This window comes from Mus pahari, chromosome 4 (assembly GCF_900095145.1).
Source record: "Mus pahari chromosome 4, PAHARI_EIJ_v1.1, whole genome shotgun sequence".
Taxonomy (NCBI): domain Eukaryota; kingdom Metazoa; phylum Chordata; class Mammalia; order Rodentia; family Muridae; genus Mus; species Mus pahari.
The window spans coordinates 132835180-132853855 of record NC_034593.1 but is presented as its reverse complement, the minus strand read 5'-3'; the positions used below and the strand labels follow the sequence as shown (position 1 = coordinate 132853855).

The 18676-nt window shown below is 40.4% G+C and overlaps 1 protein-coding gene across 1 annotated transcript in view; it reads right to left on the bottom strand.

Moving 5' to 3' along the window:
* Nucleotides 1-18676, bottom strand: part of Col24a1 (collagen type XXIV alpha 1 chain) — a 256021-nt gene that overhangs the window by 86109 nt on the left and 151236 nt on the right. The window contains exons 33-37 of the mRNA XM_021196980.2: nt 13507-13560; nt 9257-9310; nt 8847-8900; nt 7546-7599; nt 7009-7116 (exon numbers count right to left, since the gene is read on the bottom strand). Coding sequence (XP_021052639.1) covers nt 7009-7116; nt 7546-7599; nt 8847-8900; nt 9257-9310; nt 13507-13560 — 324 coding nt within the window. The remainder of the gene's footprint in view (nt 1-7008; nt 7117-7545; nt 7600-8846; nt 8901-9256; nt 9311-13506; nt 13561-18676) is intronic.

Sequence of the window (18676 nt, the reverse complement as noted above, 5' to 3'; positions counted from 1 at the left end):
ACAGCTGCTTCCTTCTCTGTCCCAAACCTTCCTACACCTGCGGCTCACGCACACACAGCTGCTTCCTTCTCTGTCCCAAACCTTCCTACACCTGCAGCTCACGCACACACACCTGCTTCCTTCTCTGTCCCAAACCTTCCTACACCTGCGGCTCACGCACGCACAGCTGCTTCCTTCTCCGTCAGAGAAGGAAGGGTCCATTCCCTGGGTAAGGCCAGTGCCCGGCTTATGTTCTCCATCCCAGGCCCACTCACCTACCCACGACCCCTCATTCTGAAAGAGGCTAGAATGAGTGGACCATCAACATCTCTCCTGAACGCACCACTCCTAGCTCCATCCACACAGACCTAAAGCCGCGTGAGAGATTCCTCAACTTTACATCTCTCCCTTATCCCCCCTCCATTTCCTTCCTTCTTTCCCTTTCCCTTCCTCTGTTCCTCAGTCCCTCTGTCCCTCCCTTTGTCTCTCTGTCTCTCCCTCCCTCTGTCCTTCCTTCTCCCACTTCCTTTATCAGACATTCATTTCTTCTGCAATTTTCCAGAACCATTTTTCTAGCTCCCTCTCTTTCTAGCAAAACTTTTTGAAAGTTGTGCCTATTCCTCTCATCACTGACCTAATCTCCCATCTCTTTTCAGATGGGCTTTTTATCCTACCATTGAAACCAACCTTTCGAAAGCCAAATCCAATGGTTATTTTATTTGAAACTTTTTTTATTTTTGGTACTTAAGACTTTCTAAATCCTTTGTTTTCATTGCAGCATGCCTCCCTGTTTCCACTTAGGTCTTAAATAAAGATGTCTCCGTCTCTATCCAGTTTTTTTTAATACTGGAGAGAACTCTTCTCTTTTATGCCCCCAGGTGACCTCACTGCGCCCCATGTTGTTAAATACCACCAGAATTCTCATAATTCCTGAGCTACGTCTGCCACAATCCCTTTACCTCACGATAGCTCTCCTTGAATTTCTAACAAGCTTCTCAAATCTAATTCTCAAATTCCTTCCTCTTACCCCAAACCTGGCCTCTCTCTGTCCTCCAGTCTCCATTGTAATCAAGCAACACTATAAAAATTATTAAAATACCTTTTTCTGTTGCCAATTTTAATACCAGAACTCTGTCCCCCCCTTTTCAGTCTGAAGCCTAAGGAGGGAATGTCTTGAGAGGACTGTTCTAGTCTCCTTTTCTTCATTTACAACCATTTACAAGCTCAGTCTTTAAGGATTTTACTAGAGGGGAGAGGCATGTGACTAAGACATAGAAGAAGTGAGCAGAGCTTCAGGTCTCCCCCACAAGGAGGAGTGAGAGGAGGCGGGGGAGGAATGACTCTTCCTCATTCACATTTAAGTTGATGAGCACCAAGCTCCAGAGGTCCTTCTGCCTCCATCACCCCCGACAGGGTCAGGGTTACAGCTTTTTAAAAGGGCACTGGGGATTCAAACTCAGGTCCCCAGGACTGTGCAGCAAGTGCTCTTGCCTACAGGCTGTCCCACATGCATCTCCTTTCTATAGTTAATCCATGTTGAGCAGACACAGAAGGCATCTTGATTTTGTGTAGTGAAAAAACAGGCCACATTGGGATTCAGTCCTGAGTATTTAAAGCTTTATGAGGGCAGTTACTTTGCTTTCACAAGGGCTGTATCACATCAACTGTCTCTTTATCAAGTTTATTCATTGCATGTGAATTATGTACATTTAAAATATACAGCACTCTTGTTTGTAGTGGAGTCCATTATCTTTTTGTCGCTGTCTGTGGTTCTTTTTAAAGCTTTACCTAAGAAGTCCCTGCCAATTTTAAAGCCATAAAGATTTATCTCCCCACTCCCTCACCACACTTTCCTCCAAGGCTTTCGAAGTTGGAGCGTTAGAGCGTCTATGAGTTAGTTGATCTGTAGAGTGAATGGAGTGTCCAGCTTTCCTTGTGCACACAGGGAGATCAATGCTCTAGCACACTTCTTTGAACAGCTCACTATTTCCCTAATGACCTTGCCCGCTGCATCTCATGAATGCTCATCCAAACACATACTGTTTATCTAAGTTTAACCTTTGATAATTCCTGCCATTAGACAATGTTAAACGAAGTGGAAATTATGAAGTGATTCTCACCAAAGACTACATCCTTCTGCCTGAATCCTTTCAATATCCCCTCCAACCTGTGAATAAAATCTGCATTCCCTACTAAGTCTTTAAAGTCCCACATGTTCTGTTTTCTACCTATTTCTTCACATTCATTTAAAACATACGAAGAAACATATGAAAAAACCCTAAGCTGACCTTTGACTACTCATGGTGATGTGCTGCTTTCTGGGTCTAAAAGTGCCCAGCTGACTCACTTCCACACCACTGCCCTTGCGGCTCCATCAGCCATAAAGGATCTTCTTCTAGTTCTTGGAATGGATACGAGCTCAGCCAACCATTATTCAAAGAAGGTGTTAACAGTGCCAGATGTTATCTGTGGTGATTAGTTTTCATGGTCAACATTCCCTAATTTAGAATCATCTGGTAAGTGAGAATCATTTGGAGAACTGTCTAGCTTTGTTAGCTCTTGGGCAGGTTTATGTGATACTATCATGTTGGCCTTAATTGACATGGCAAGGCCCAGCCCACTGTGGGTAGCACATCCCCTAGCCACGTGACCCTGACCTGTATAATAATGAAGAAAGTGAGCTGAGCACATCAATCAATCAATCAAACTAGGATTCATAAGTTTAATCTCTCTGCTCTTAACTGTGAAAGTGACCAAGTCCTTGATTTCCCACATGATATAACCTAGAATTATGAGCTAAAACAATCTCTTTTCTCACATAGGTTGTTTTTGGCTAGGGTGTTTCATTATAGCAACAGAAACGATTAGAACACCATCCTTAGCAATTATCGTTCCTGCTCTTAATCTGGTATTTTCATTCACGACACTAGTCATTTACAGTTTTAAACTTCACATTTTTTTGTGTGATTAATTTACTTACACCATTGCGTTTCCTCTCATCTATTGACTACAGTGTGATTATGAGCTTCACTATTCTTAGTTTCCACTCTGTATGACCAATTCTTAGCAGAGTTAAGGAATCATAGAAAGTACCAGACGCTGTCTGGACGTGTGTATTTTATAGAATCATGCTCTGAAGGGCTGAGTAAAAAATTTTAAAATGCTAAATAAAAGTGAATGTTTCTTTCTATGTGTTTTCATGTAGGTTCATACATGTGAGTTCAGAAGTCTGCTGAAGGGTGTCAGGTCCCCTGGAGCTGGAGTTACAGGTCGTGTAAGCTGTCTGACACGGGAACTGAACTTCAGACTTCTGCAAGAGCAGTTTTGGTCCTCACTGGTAAGTCAGCCCGCAGCCCCAATGAATGCTGTTTTAATGCCACGGAGTCTTCTCTTCCGAAGAAAATCTATACAGAAGTTACAGGTTAAGCAGACATGCACTCCCTGATGAAAGTAGGAATATCAGGAACAGAGCCATGTTAAGTCAACAGCCATGTTGGGGACATCTGCAGGAGCCTCAGCCTGTCATTCTGTGCAGTGGATACATGAAGTATAAGACCAGAGAGTGGCTTGCTCAGTGATGTGGTTCTTCAGTGGGGGACCAGAGGCTTGAAAACAGTGGCAGAATAAGATTTCTGTATCTATGATGCTTACGATGGAAGAAAGCCTTAGCAAGACAGCCACAGAATATATATACCCAGGTGATAAGACTTAGGTATTTCTTTTATTCCTGAATGTCACTTAATGTCACCAACCCCAAAATTCTAATCAAAATATCCCCAGGGTTCTCAAGGAAACTCTCACTGTACCTTAAGCAGATCAGAAAAGCATATTTCTGTAAGTCTGACTGGAGTTTTCACTAAAGGAATAAAACAAAATAATCTCATTTTAATATGCCCTACTTTGGAGTTTTCCACATGTGTTTAGAGATGAGATGCCATTGTGGTAGGTTCTTCAGATGTGGATGACGGACCATAAGTTAGACAGATGTTCCTTCCTAGCGGAGATATGCATTTGGGCAACTGAACATTTTAGAGTGGAATTCAAGCATAAAATATGCATATTTTCTCTTCTGTTTAGCAGAGCAACAGCTTGAATTTTGAATTTGTCAATTGATGTTTTCCTGTACACTCCCTCAACACCAATCGCATTCCTAGTCATCCAGAATGAAGGGCTTCTCTTTTTTTGAAAATAAAAAAAAGTCTTTTCTTTAACCCTTTTACTTGTTAATTTTGTAAAACTTGAGGTAGCATCTTTGTGACACTGCCCAAAGAACAACTTTAAAAGCGCAAAATAAAACCAACATCAGGCCTCCTGATTAAGCAATAGTTCCTTGGATCATAAAAGTCTTAAAAAAAAATGCCACGGTATTTTTATTGAGTTTATAATCCAAAAGGCATTTAAAATTCCAAAGAGAACAACAAAAAAAGAATAAAAAAGAAACACACATGTGTTGTTGCTAAAAAAAAAAAGAAAGAAAGAAAGAAAGAAAAAAGTAACCAAGATGTGTACTGGGCAGGATTTGTCCTGGAGGCATTAGGAAGCAGATGGTGTCTGTGTTTATCATTCTCCATGCTTTGTAGCCTCTATTCCATCACCAGCTGTCAGAGTCTCTGAGGATGCTTTGCTGTGTGCACTCGGACCCTTCTTTTCCTCCACTGTATGTTCAAGCTAGGTGTTTTAAAAGTCCTTGCTGCAGTATAAGTTCCGGGAGACACACACACACTATGAGAGTGTGTGCACACATGTTGGAAATAAAACCCACCTTTGTATGCTAGACATATGCTTTACACCTAAGCTACATGCCTGGCCCTGAAAAACATCCATTTGTCAAGAATTATGCAGAATCCCAATTTCTTGGCACTGGCCACTTTGCTTCTTTTACAAGGTAGAGTTCTGATACTAATGGAAAAAAATAACTCCCTAAAAGTAATAAAACCTATCAAGAACCCTTGGAAGGTAAAATTTAGAACTCAAAGTGAGTATTTCAACAAGGTTTGGGGGATGCTGAAATCAGACAATAAAGGGTTTGCTGTCAGCTCTGGCATCTCCTACAGTTGTGAATCTGAATTTTTTTTTTTCCTGGTGAAAGGAGGAATAATGACATATCTAGATTCTTAGGATGGTTCTATGAGAGGAGGTGAGTAAGTTCATGTTGCTTAATCTCAGAGGGGATCCTTAAAGTATTGTGGGTGCTGAGTTGGGATGTCAGGGCACAGGGGGAATAGGCAATTTACCATGATGGTAAAACTGAACAGAACAATCTTCACCTGCTGATGTTCAAACACAATGGCGATTTTGCTTTATCCACATTTTTCTTTAATTTGTTAATTAATTTATGCATGCAAGTGTGTGTTTGCAAACATGCATGCACATCAGGTACATGCCTGGCACCTGCAGAGGTCAGAAGAGAGCATGGCATTCCCTGGGAAGATGGTTGTTAGCTCCCATGTGGGTGTGGGTGCAGTTCTCTGCAAGAACAGCAAGAGCTACGAACTGCTGAGCCATCTCTCCAGCTCATTCATTAGATGCAGGTTTAAAAATACAAGGGTTCATTCACCTGTTATTTGAGGGGAATATATGTTACATCATATTACATTAATTACAGCCTAGTTTCTCATTGTCACGAAAGGACCTGAGGTCACAGATGCTTGTGAATAAGGAGAATGCCAGTTATAGCTTCATTTACGGTATTTGGTTTGATTTTCAAGACAGCTCTTTCATTTCAGTGAGGCAAACTCAGCTGAGCTGACTAAGGCAGGGGCTACCCCATCGATAGTACATTATTGATTTGGATTTAGATGCCACTGAAGAGACACACCGTAAAAACACATAACAATCACCAACCAACTTTTTAAATCACTGCTGTGTCCCAGCCTGCCTGCCTGCCTGCCTGCCTGCCTGGGGAAGGCTCCCAGGACTGGTTCCTCAGCCTTTGCAGAGCCTCACATGGAAATACAGGAGCCCAGGAGAATGTGTAATGAGGAGATGAAAGACAGAGATGTGCTGCTCAAGAGTTATCTTCCAGGGAGAAGACTTCCATAGCTCAAAGTGTGCGTTGATTCTTTACAAGTCTGGGGAAGATTGCCAGGGCACAGGGAGAGGGAAACCTTGTTGTTTAGTAGAATCACAGGGACTCTTCTACCAAGGAATGAACAATCTCAAATGTCAAACAAACTTAGAGAAGGGAAAATAGCGTAGCTCTCTGCTTAAAAGCATCAAATCAGAGGCAACAGGAGAGCTTTGAACTAACAACCAACCCAAAGGCAGGAAGGCTGCATGTAGAACAGTGTCACAGATAACCTAAGAGTTTAAAACAGAGAGAAACTGCTCTCGCTATCTACATCTTACATTTTCCCCAAGGTGAGAACATCTGTTCACTACGACATTTCGAATTTCCTTTGTAACTCAGGAGCAGGCATTGGTATTGCATCATGGTTACTGGGGACTAGGTGTTATTCTAGCAAAAATGTGGGTTCATAGCAGAATATTTACACTAATTAAGTCTGAGACAACAGAAGACTTTCACCAAAAAAGCTTTAGGTCAGAAGTTCAACAGTTTATGAAAAGTGTCTTTCCCCCTTTGCAACCGAGGATAACTCAGTCTGGTTTTATCATTCACTTAAGACTCAGTCAACATCTCAAGTCACCATGCAGACATAAAAGGAGGTCAAATTGTGCATGCCAGTGTCTGTGCCCATGCCCACCTTGTATGTGTGTGCATGTGCATGTGTGTGCGCACATGGGTGTGCATGTGTGTGTGGTGTATACATGTGTGTGCATGTGTGTGTGCACATGGGTGTGCATGTGTGTGTGGTGTATACATGTGTGTGCACATGGGTGTATATATATGTGTGTGGTACATACATATGTCTGCATATGTGTGTGGTGCATGTGTATGTGGTATATATGTGTGTATGCATGTGTATGTGCTCATGGGTGTGCATATGTGTGTGGTACATATGCATGTTTGCATATGTGTATGTGTTTATTTGTATGTATAGCACAAGTTATGTGACCAGCAGTACTTACTGGAAGGCCCATCTGACCTGGTCTCCCCACAGGGCCTGCTGTTCCTGGTAAGCCCATCTCTCCTTTGTCTCCATCCTCTCCAGGAAGTCCGCTTCCTCCTGGAACCCCCTGGAACCCAATGAAAGATGTTTATTCTTAAGAACATTGTGAAATAATTATGTCATGTAAGAAGTATATTTTTATTTGACACACAAAAGTAATTAGCCTGATATTGTAAATATTCTAATTAAAATTATAGTTGAGGGCTAGGTTATAGTTCAGTTGCTAGTATGATAGCACATATGGTGCCTTGGGTGTGATCTGAGGTACTGAATAAAATCCATAACCCCAAAACTTAGGAGGACTGAGGCAGGCGGGTTCAAAGTGTCAGTCATTCTCAGGATATACTGTGAGTTTGAGGCTAGCCTAGGATACAAGATATCATCTAAAAAATACATAGATACATAGATAGATACACGCATACATACATACATACACACATACATACATACATACAGACAGACAGACAGACAGACAGACAGACATAATGCAGTTTACCTTTAATCCATCTTTTCCTTGGAGACCTTCTTCTCCAGGAGCTCCTGGTTCTCCCTATTTTATTTGGTAGCAGACAAAGTAAGATTAAGATTTTGGTCATCTCATTGATCTTACTTTGCAGTTTGCCCCTAGTAGGTATAGGAAATAGCTAGTTTGCAGTATTTATTCCTACTTCCACCTCATCTCTAAAGAGGACTTGACAGTGGAATGAACGTGATTGAAGTTTCCTGGAAGAGCTCTGGCAATGGCTAAGATGGTCACTGTTGTAAATTCAAATGCAGTGTGCTTCTGGAATACTAATACATATTAGATAATTAAAGGCAACATATTCATCTGGAGACTGGAAACTAATCTAGCTAGATCACGCCTCTGAGATCAGGGAATGTAAACACCGCCCTGGTAAGAAATGCAGTTCCTTGCTATAGTGAACTTACGTGGGTTAATGTAACCACACTCAGTCACGATCATTTTACTAGACTTTCAGTTTGTGTACTTTCTCCCTTCAGAAAGGCAAGGATTATGGCCAAGGCACATGCATAACCACCTTTTAGATACAGAACTTGTAAACACATCGACCATACCTTATGAAGCTGTTAAGGCAGTGTTGCTCTCTTTATAATTAAGTTAAAGTAAATTAACCAGTATTAATTAATAGAACCACACCATTCTCATTTATGATCTCTGAATTAAGCTGATTTCTAATCCCAAATTCCTAAAAGAAAAATGTAGAGAAAAAAAAAAACCAAATGCTAAAAAACATGAATCTCCATACTTTATCTTCTTAGTGAAAAATTTATTGTGAACATTGCTACTTTAGAAAAAAAGTCACCTTACCATGGCTTAAAGCCAGTCTCTATTATTATAACTTTTCCAGGCTATCAAATTACAACTACTCATAAACACTTCCTTGCATCTCATTAGCTTCACAGGGTCCTGCCATGGTTTTTAAACACACATTACATTTCAAGCTTTCATCCGTCTGTCAGGTTAGACAATGTCCTGAGAGTTGATCAGTGATTTGTGAAGTTCTTCTTCATGCATCGCTAAGCAATAACCACGTAACCATGCATTTTTGGCAAGGTTCTTTAGAGCACACCTGGTTTTGAGAAACGTCACTAAGGATTCCAAATGCCTAACTGAGAATGTAAACGGGGTTTGGTGTATAGTTTTTAAAGGCAGTAAACATTTCACGGTGCATATGATAGGTTTATTACACTACTCTTTGGTGCGATTTGGGCAGCTGAGTTTTGAGTGCCCCCAAACAGTGGGCTGGTGCATTAATTGATACTCTAGGTACTCACTCTTGGCCCCGGCTCCCCAGTAGCTCCAGCACTGCCGGCAGGTCCACCATCTCCCTGGAGAGACAAAGGGAAGGTTAAGCTTTTCTTCACTCAAGTTGCTCTTCTAATCAGAGTGCATATTATAATCTTAAGTACTTTCTGCTCTCCTGATGGTTGGCCTTCATCTACCTTCAAGATGGTGTTTGACGCTGGGCGTGGTGGCTCACACCTTACTCCGAGCACTTGGATATAGTGGCTCTTTTTGAGTTTCAGGCTAGCCTACTCTACATAGTGAGTTCTACTACAGCCTGGGCAACACAGGGAAACACTGTCTCCACCTTGCCCCCCCTCCAGTGTTTGTCAAACTGGGGAAAGTATGGGTGTTAAGTTAGAGATAGCCCTCCCGTTTATACTTTAGAATGGTTGGTTACCTTAGCACCCGGTTCACCTTGCAGGCCAGAGTCTCCCTCGGTGCCCGGAGGTCCCTAAAAGAGAATGATTGACAAGGTACAAGGGCTGGTTTGAGTTTCAGCTCAAAGGTGAGTCTGTGTAGAAGAGGGTTTGGGTTACCTCTACACAAACTTCAGAGCATAAGGCACATACTTTCTAGTATTCCTCAGTAGTTCAAATATCAGAAACATCTTCACTTGAAACCAGACCAATTAAGACCATTTTCCCCGGAACTCTCATCACTGAGACCTTAGAGAGTATGGCATAACTACTCCATACAGCCTCAAACTTCCTATCCTCAGATTTAAAAATATTTCTCTACCTTTATAATCACCTTCCTCCTGTGCCCATCGAAACCACCTTCCTTAGGATCAATGAACATTTTTTCATATTTTAAAATAAAATATACTATGTAAGTTAAGGATAAAGTTGTCACATCAAAAAGTAGTTTACTGAATTATTTTTTTCTAGTCCTTTTTCTTGGTGATTCTAGTGTTGTTGGGGGAGCTTTGATTGTTTTGACCTTGAAATGTCTTGTAGTCTTTGGCTCTTTCAAGGTCTAAGGCTTCAACAGCTGTGGTTGTAGTCTTTCCATCTCCCAGAGGCATAAATGGCATTTTATTTTGTTTTGTTCTTTTTGTGTCCCTATGTCTCCCCAGTTTTATTATTCACTCCATTCTTCTATTCCATTTATTAATTCCTTGAGAACTTTGTATATGTGTGGTCAGATCATGCCGTCTCTCCCAAGTCTTCCCCAATTCACATCCCCTACCTACCCAACTTTGCGCCACTTAAAAAAACAGAATCCTTCAAGATCAACTGCTTCAGCCCAGATCTTTTTGGATATGTGGTCTTCTACAGGAGAGCAGTCTGCTCATCAAGGGCTATAATCTTCGAGAAACTCTCACTTTCTCCCTGCAGCTAACGACTTCCAATAGCTGTATAGCTGGGAGTGGAAGTATGTGCCTTCCTTTACCCTGCCTCCATTTTTCCTCTAATCTTTTTAAATTCCCTTTCATAATTCTGCAATATTTTTGATGCACAGATGAGACTCTTTTTTTAATAATTATTAGAGATTAAAAATAATGATTGCATAATTTAATAGTATTTTAGATGGAAGGGGTTCAGTTTTCTTTTTCATAAATCACTACCATCCACGTTCACTGTTTTTCAAAATAAACTGAAGATCAGAAGCACATTCACAATGGAGGAGAGGGGCAGATAGGGAAACCTCTGCTCCTCTGCTCCTGCTGCTCATCGGGAGCTAGGCTTTTGTGTCTTGACTCCTTGGAGTTTATTTCTATAACTGGGAATGCAGCAGCCACGTGCCTGGGCTTGTATCTGAGATTGATATTCACAGGAGCTAGTGCTCTTTGGTAATTTCATGCCTCAGGTTGTTCCTCTGTAAAATGGAGGAGATAACTGTGCCTGCCTCATGAAGCTGTGCAAGCCTGCAGAAGCAACAGAGCATGCGAATGCTCTGAGTGACCCAAGCATGATCCAGAGGTCAAGGGTCATAAAAGTCGGGGCCCTCGGTCACTCTGCTGCAGGGTGAGGCACATCTCATCTTTTAGTTGCTGATGGGTGCTCTCGTTTCTGTTGCCTTCCAACCCCTGTGAAAGCTCTGTATTTTCCTCAGATCACCGAGGGCATTTCACATCCTTATCACAACATAATCTTTTCGACTCTCTTAAAAAGTTCAAGCTGTGAGGTGTGATTTCTCTGTGGTTTCTTCAGGCTCGGGATGTGGCTCAGTACTGGTGGCTATAAGTGCTATGTTTTGGTCATATCTCTAGCAGCTCTGTCATTTGTAAGCCATTTGCCTTGGATGGACAAGCAGACTGTGGCATCTGCTCCCTTGCAGCCTTCCAGACTCAGGAAGAGGCACTGCCACTTCTGTCACATGACCTAGAAATGTCAGAATTATTTGGCTTCTCTTTCTGCTCCGTTTTCCGATTTCCACATCTGAAGGATCTGTAGCATTTATAGGACAAGTCTCTCCGTGTGTACATTATCACTTCAGTTCACCAGCCTCTTTTGCTCCTTCTTCCCTCTCTGGGCTTGCCCTCCCTCTCTCTCTTATTTTTTCTCTTTGAATAAGCCCTCATTGTCTTAAGTCTATCCATCTTTCTTCAGCTCTCCTGCAAAAGGCTAACCTTCTTCTTTTATTCTCCCTCCCTTCCTCCCTCCCCCTCTCTGTCTCTCTCCCTCCCTCCTGCCCTCCCTCTCTCTTCCTCTCCCTCCCTCCTCTTCCTTCTTCCTCCCCCCTCTTTTTCTTCTATCAGAATCTCACAGCATAGCTCAGGCTGTCCCAGAATTCACGGTTTCACAAGCTAGCCTCAAGCTCAGAATAATCCTCCTGCCTCAAAGTCTCGAGGGCTAGGATTGCAGAAGTGTGCCCACATGACCCTCTTCAAAACCCTTTTTGATAAATAGACCTATCCTTACTTCCATTTGCTGAGAAACATTTCTCATTCAGCTGCTAGCATTACGCTTCCAAAATAGGAGTCTGAGTTCATTACTGCCTTGTTTGTATGATGACTTCTAAGAGCCCGAGACAAAAGGCTCAAGCATTTCAGTAGCGCACTCAAAACGGGTTTCCTTCCGGCCCCTTTACCATTCTCTGTTGACAGTTGATATTCCACATAGCCCCACAGTCGGAGGGTCTCCCTAATGCCACCCCTCTTCCTGGGGTTCCCTTATAATATAGTGTCCTTTCTCTTCTCACTAAAGCTCCTTTCTTGCACCTTCAATCTCATTTTTTATGTTCCCGTATACATGTCTTATTTTCTTCATCCCTCAGGCAGGGTCAAGCAGCAGCTACTCTGTTCCTATATTTCCCCGTCAATTTCTGCATTACAGAGCCTACCCATTGCAATATAATGGTGTTGATGTTGACTGTACTCTGAAATAGATTATGAGCTTGTACAGGAGTCAGGAACCTCATCTTGCATCCTTGCATCCCCTGCTGAATGCACAGCAAGAGACATGGCATAGCCAAGGAAGAGGAACTGTGTCACCAAGGCCAGGAGGGGAAGGAAACCATACAGAAATTATTGTGTTAAGAAATCAGTTAATGTTGGTGTGTGGTTTTTTATTTAAAAGTTTTTTTTGAAACAACAAAGTTCATAAAATTAAAAAAGAAATGGATATGTATTGTAAAGGTTATGAAACTTTTAAAGAATCTCAAGAATGTTGCAAGAAATATAAACTGGCGATGATTAGCTAAGGGCCTGCAGGGAGTTAGAAGAGACAAGGCGTAAAGGTGGAAGGTTTGACTTTTGCAGGAGGGCTGGAGAGAGAAGGATAGATTCAAAGCAGCAAGTGTTCATTCAAAGATAAATGATAAGGAGAGGAGGAGGAGGGGAAAGATAAGGAGAGGGCGAAAGAAGGGAGATCTTAGGATGATTCCCAGGTTGGGTATACTGAGCATCATGTGATCCTTCAATGAGATGCTCACGACAATGAAAGAACAGGAAAGTAACGGGCTTTGTATGTAGAAACACAACAGGAGTGCACAGATTTTGCACATGAGATGTTTATGAGCTATTTAGGTGGGTAGATACACAAAAGGCCATCAAGATGTGAACAGATGCTCAAAGAAGAGAGGCATGAGTTACAGCTTTTATGGTGACATTAGTTTGTATTCAGTTGACAAGGCTGAGGAGGTGGAAGGGCAGTCTCACATGAGTCTGAGAAAGGATAATGAGAAGATAAAGTGAGGAAGCAAGAGATAGAGATAGATAGGTAGACAGACAGACAGACAACAGACAAAAACTTTCACAGATGCCAGGGAAGTGGGGGAAATGTACAGTTTTACTACTAAAGTCAGAAACAGAAATGAAGCTATTGAATTATCTAATTATAAAAACATGGTTTATTACTGCAAATGGTATAGTAAAGTGGGTGATGCCAAAGCTCCCCATCCTCTAAAGACCGTCACCTCTTAGCGTGAAGAGCTATCAAGTCAAATTCTCATCAGTGAAGGAAAGTATTTATTCACTTTTTGTCCCATCATTTCAGTGAACTAATTCTTAGAGAAGAACTTTGTATGCTTGAAATTATCTCCACACATTGATTATTTCTGCCTTTTATATAGTTTTAGGTTTTATTTTCTAAATATAAAAGAAAAGTCTATAAAATTGTTCTCCCCGACATGTACTTAATTATTCAATTCACCTTGTTTTATAAAACAGTGATTCAAAATTTTGAATGAACCACAAAATGTTACCTCAACGCCCATCTCTCCAGGAAGGCCAGCATTACCAGGCAGTCCTCGTGGTCCCTATATTCAAATAAATTGAAAATATGAGAATCAAATTTTACTCTTTTAATAAACAGCATGTCTCAACTTCATTTTAATCAATAATATCTGACTGACATATGACTTTGCTCTTTGTATAAATACAATTTTAACTTGGTTGATTCATCTGTGTTGCTTCATGAATGATGCTAAACTATGCTTCTACTCAAAGTAGAAATAGAGCAAGCGGTACCATTACATTTTATTCCCTGATTCACTCATTCATTTAACAAACATTTATCAAATACCTAATAGTTATCAAATACTGTGCTGTCTTAGCTCTCTAACTGTAGGCATGTTTGTGGGAGGCTTTCTTGATCATTAGATGATGTGGGAGAGCTCAGACTATTGTGGGCAGCACCATTCCCTAGGCAGGTGGTTCAGGGCTTTATAAGCAAGCAAGCTGAGCATAAAGCTCTAATGGAGCCATAGAGGCAAACAGCATGCCTCTGTGGTTTCTGCTTCCAGGTCCTGCCCTGACTTCCCTCAATGATGAACTGCAGTCTATCAGCTGAAATGTACCTTTCTTCCCTACGGTGATTTTGGTCAGAATGTTCTATCACAGTCACAGAATGGAACTTGAACATGTGCTAAGGGCTTTCACGATGTACCTTATTTAATATGTATGACAGTTATATATCTCCTTAAAAACCCTAGCAAATACGTAACAAACAAAAATATCTTAAATTATATATATATTTCCCAGAATGTCATCATGCACTTATGATTCACCTTATATTTTAACTTGATGGCTCTTTTCTTTACTTCTTTTTGCTTGTTTGTTTGCTAAATAATATTCTGTTGCATGAATGTAACAATCATTTGAATGTATCAATTTTTCTGGCTTTAAGGCTATTTTCTCATAAGGTTTTTCTTCATAATAAATTGGACTAGGTATTTCCCTCCTATTCCAAGTTTGTTGAGAGTCTGTATTTTATTTTTTTAGCATGAATGGATATGGGAATTTGTCAAATAATTTTCCTGGTTGTATTTATGACACTGTATTTTCTTCTTTAGACTATTAAGTTGATAGATTATATAGATTTTTGAATGTTAAACTTCCCTGCATATCTGGAATAAATCCTACTTGGTCATGATGTACAAGTAATGGTGTTGGATTGATCTAATATTCTGCTGAGGGTTTTGTACTTATGTTTCTGAGTGAGACTGGTCTGTGCTTTTCTTTCCCTGTAACAGATGTGTCTGGCTTTGGTCCTGGGATAATTCTGGCCTCTTGGAATGAACCAGGAAGAAGCTCCCCATGTCAAGCTATACAGAATTCCCACCACTTGTTTGCTAAATGTTTAGTAGATTTAGTCAATGAGCTCACCGGGGCTGTGCTTTTTGCATTATAAAGTTATTGATTATTGAGTTAAGTGGTTAACCTACGTAAACATATGAAAATGAACAGTCTTTGAAGTCTTTTAAGTAACTGGTTAATGTCTAAGTTACAGGGTTTGTGAACATAGGAGCTGTTCATCCTTTTAATATGTATGCAATCAGTAGATATGAATTCTCTCTAACTTCTGATATTAGTTGTTTGCATTTTCTTATTATTATCTTGATTACTCTGCCCAGAGGTTGAGAAATTTTCTCTGCTTTTGGGTTAATTGATTTTTTTGAATTAGTTTTTGGCTTTTATATCTATTATTTATTTTATTATGCTTACTCTATATTCAATCTTCTCTTGTTTCTAAGTGGAAGTTTAGACTATTTGAAACCATTTTTCTTTCTAATATTTTTTAAATAAAAAAGAACAATTCTTTAATTTTTATTTTATGTGCATTGGTGTTGTGCCTGTATGTGCATCTCTGTGAGGGTGTTGGATCCCGAGTCTGAAGTTACAGACTGTCGTGAGCTGCCATGTGCACCTTGGGAATTAACTCAGGTCCTCTGGAAGAGCAAGGGACCTGCTCCATCTATCCTGCTCCTCTAAAATGTATGTTGCAAATTTCCTTTAAATTTATAATTTTTTAGACTGTACTTTCACTTTAATTTAGCTACGATATTTATTTTTTTTCTGAGTTTTATCATCATATTGTTATGTGTGTTCATGTGTACACATGTGTATGTTTACATGTGTTTATGGGGATTTTTGCAGCACAGTGTAGAGGCTAGAGAACAATTGGAAGGTTCTCTCCTTCCACTCTGGGTTCCAGGGACTGAGCTAAGGTCATTACTCTTGTACCTTTTTACCTGCTAAGCCATGTTGCTGGCAGGAAGTTTCATTATTAATCAGTGTATTATTTAGAAGTGTGTTTTTTAATATCTTGAAAATTTGAGATTTCTTTCACCATGTTTTCATTTTTAGTTTTTAACTTAATTTTGTTATGGTCTGTGGGCAGATACTGTATTATGTTTATTCTTTGAAACTTGTAAAGATGCACATTTTAGCCCACATTATGGTCTATCTTGGCACATGTTTTATGTGAGTTCCAAAAGAATGTGTATTCTGTTACTGAATGGAGGTTTGGCTTCTTTCCTGGCATGTATAGAAATTTACCTTATTTATGTGAAATGTCTTTGCAATAGTCCTTGTCCCCACACTTGCTTGCCATCACGGGATTAAGCAAAGGCTACAGAGAAAATGAGGGTCTGAAGGATCAAACGAGGTTATCGGTTGATGGGCACTAAACTTTTCTTGAAGAGCCAGCTAGCATTTGGGGGTTTGTGTGTCACATGGTCTTTGTCTCAGCTACTCCATATTGGTCACAGCTTGAAGGAGTCACACAGTGTGGCTGTTTTAGGGACAATTGATCTGTAAAACAGCTATAGCCTCTCTATTACAGTTATTCCTACATACCAAGGTAACTCTGAAACTTCCAATTTATATGTTTGATTTCCCTCATTTATTTTAGTCTTTATTTTTGGTGTTTCTATTCTTTCCTACCAACACTGAAAATTTTAAAACTTAACTTCCACCTTCAATGACTGCAAAAGTCATTGGAGAAGGTCATTGGGATCAAGATTTCTCATTAAGCCCCAACACAACAGATAGAGGGAAAGGCAAATGCTAAAGAGCAAGAGCAAGGAAGCAAACAGAAGGCCCAACCTGGCCCTCTGAGAAATCAAGCAGGAATGTAAAGTTTCAGTCAGCACAATATTGATGTGCCTCCAGCTTTAATCCTCCAAAATCACTTGGCAGTAACTGGACGTCTTCTCTGTGACTGTCTGCCTACAATGACATTGGTTTGGAAGCTTCCAGGTCTCCTTTGCTCTTGGATCTGATTTCCTTGGACCATTCTGTCTATAAACCTATCCTTTATGCTCAGTTCTTTGGAGTATGTATCCTACACTGTAAAATAAAAGGCTCACCCCTGTTGATTAAAAGGAACACCAACTGAGACTAAGCTCAATTCTCATTATGCTCCTTACTATTTATTTTATATTATTTACTTATTGTGGTGTGTGTGTGTGTGTGTGTGTGTGTATGTGTGGGTGTGTGACTTGCCACAAAGCATAGATGGAAGTCAGCGGATAACACACAGGAGTAATTTCTCCTCCCTCTCTTTTCACTATGAATGCCCCTGGGATCAGTCTCAGGTGCCAGGCTTAGCAGCAGGCTAGGCCCTTTAGCCACTGAGTTATATTGTTGGTTCTATTACGTCTTTTTAAAGACATTTTACTCTCTCTCATTTCTGCTGTCTCCAAGTAATGATGCTCATGTGTTTGTGAGTGAGCGTTTGCTTACATCTATATGTGTGAACCAAATGTATGTCTGGTGCCTATTGAAGCCAGAAGAGGGCATGAGATGCCCTGCAGCTGGGGTTTCAGGTGGTTGTGGACTGCCACATGGTTTCTGGTTTTTGGGAAGCAAACGTAAGTCTTCTTCAAGAGCAGCAAGTGCTCTTAACTTCTGAGCCATCTCCAGCCCTAAGTCTCATATTTATCACTTTAGTACATTCCTTTGATAGGAATCCAGCAGACAACATAATGTTTCTCAAAGGCATCCCATATTCCTCACTGAGTGTGTAATCTTCAGCTCTCCAGTCTGGGGTTTCAATTGTCTTCCTGCTCCAATAAGTGATATTCAATGCAAGAAGCCAGACACTCGGGCATGACACTCACAAACAGGCTCTGTCTTTCCCACCGCCTTCTGAAACACGTTGGAATCTTTTTCTCCTTTCCACTTCTTTCTCGCCTGCTTATCAGACTTTGGCTGCATCGTATTTGGATCTTGGCTCTTGACTCCTTCATCTATGTGGTTTGATAATATTTATAATCTGATCACTGTTCCCTCCCCCCAGTCCTTAAGATAACTGTACAAATCCTTTGGGATAGGGGCCATAGAGCTGTGTGTGTGGTCAGTATGACCCTTTCTGGTCTTGTGTTGTTCCTGCTTTCTGTCCAACTGTCTTAGCCATGTTGCCTGTCCTCTGGTTCTGGAAGAAAATCCCCTCATCTTGGCTCAAACACTGTAACTTTCCTGTCAGATCATATAGTTCTGCTCATGGAGGCTTTCTTGAGCCGCTAGACCATGACAGCTTATTTATCATAGATCCTCTAAGTCTGAATTCCTATTAGTCTTCTTTATCTGTTCTGCATGTATGGATTTAATCAAATACAGAAAAAAAGAAGAAAGAAACAATCTTTGAAAATTTCTACATCAAACCAGTACAGACTTTTTCTTCTTCACAATGTTCCTTAAACAATATACTATAGCAATCATTTACATATATTTACATTTTATGAAGTATTATAAATAGCCCAGAGATGACTTAAAGTACACAGGAAGAAATGGAAAGGTGATGAAAAGACACCATTCCATTTATATAAGGATTTTGAGCACCCATGGACTATTGCTGAGCAGTGAACTTCTCCCCAAGGGGGACTGAGTTCTGACTGTACTTTCTAGTATTTATCTCAATTCATAATTATCTGTTTTTATATGTAATTACTTAATCAATAATGTATTTATCACTAGACTGGAAACTTCATGCTTACTGTTAAACACTGAGAGCAGATTCTTAATAAATGTTTGTTGACTGAATCTGAATGGATAGTTACCTATTTAATAGCAATGTTTGCCTTACAATGGAGAAAAAAAGTTTTAAATTTTTGCTATAGAATGGTTGCAGTTCTTATTATATTATTTTTG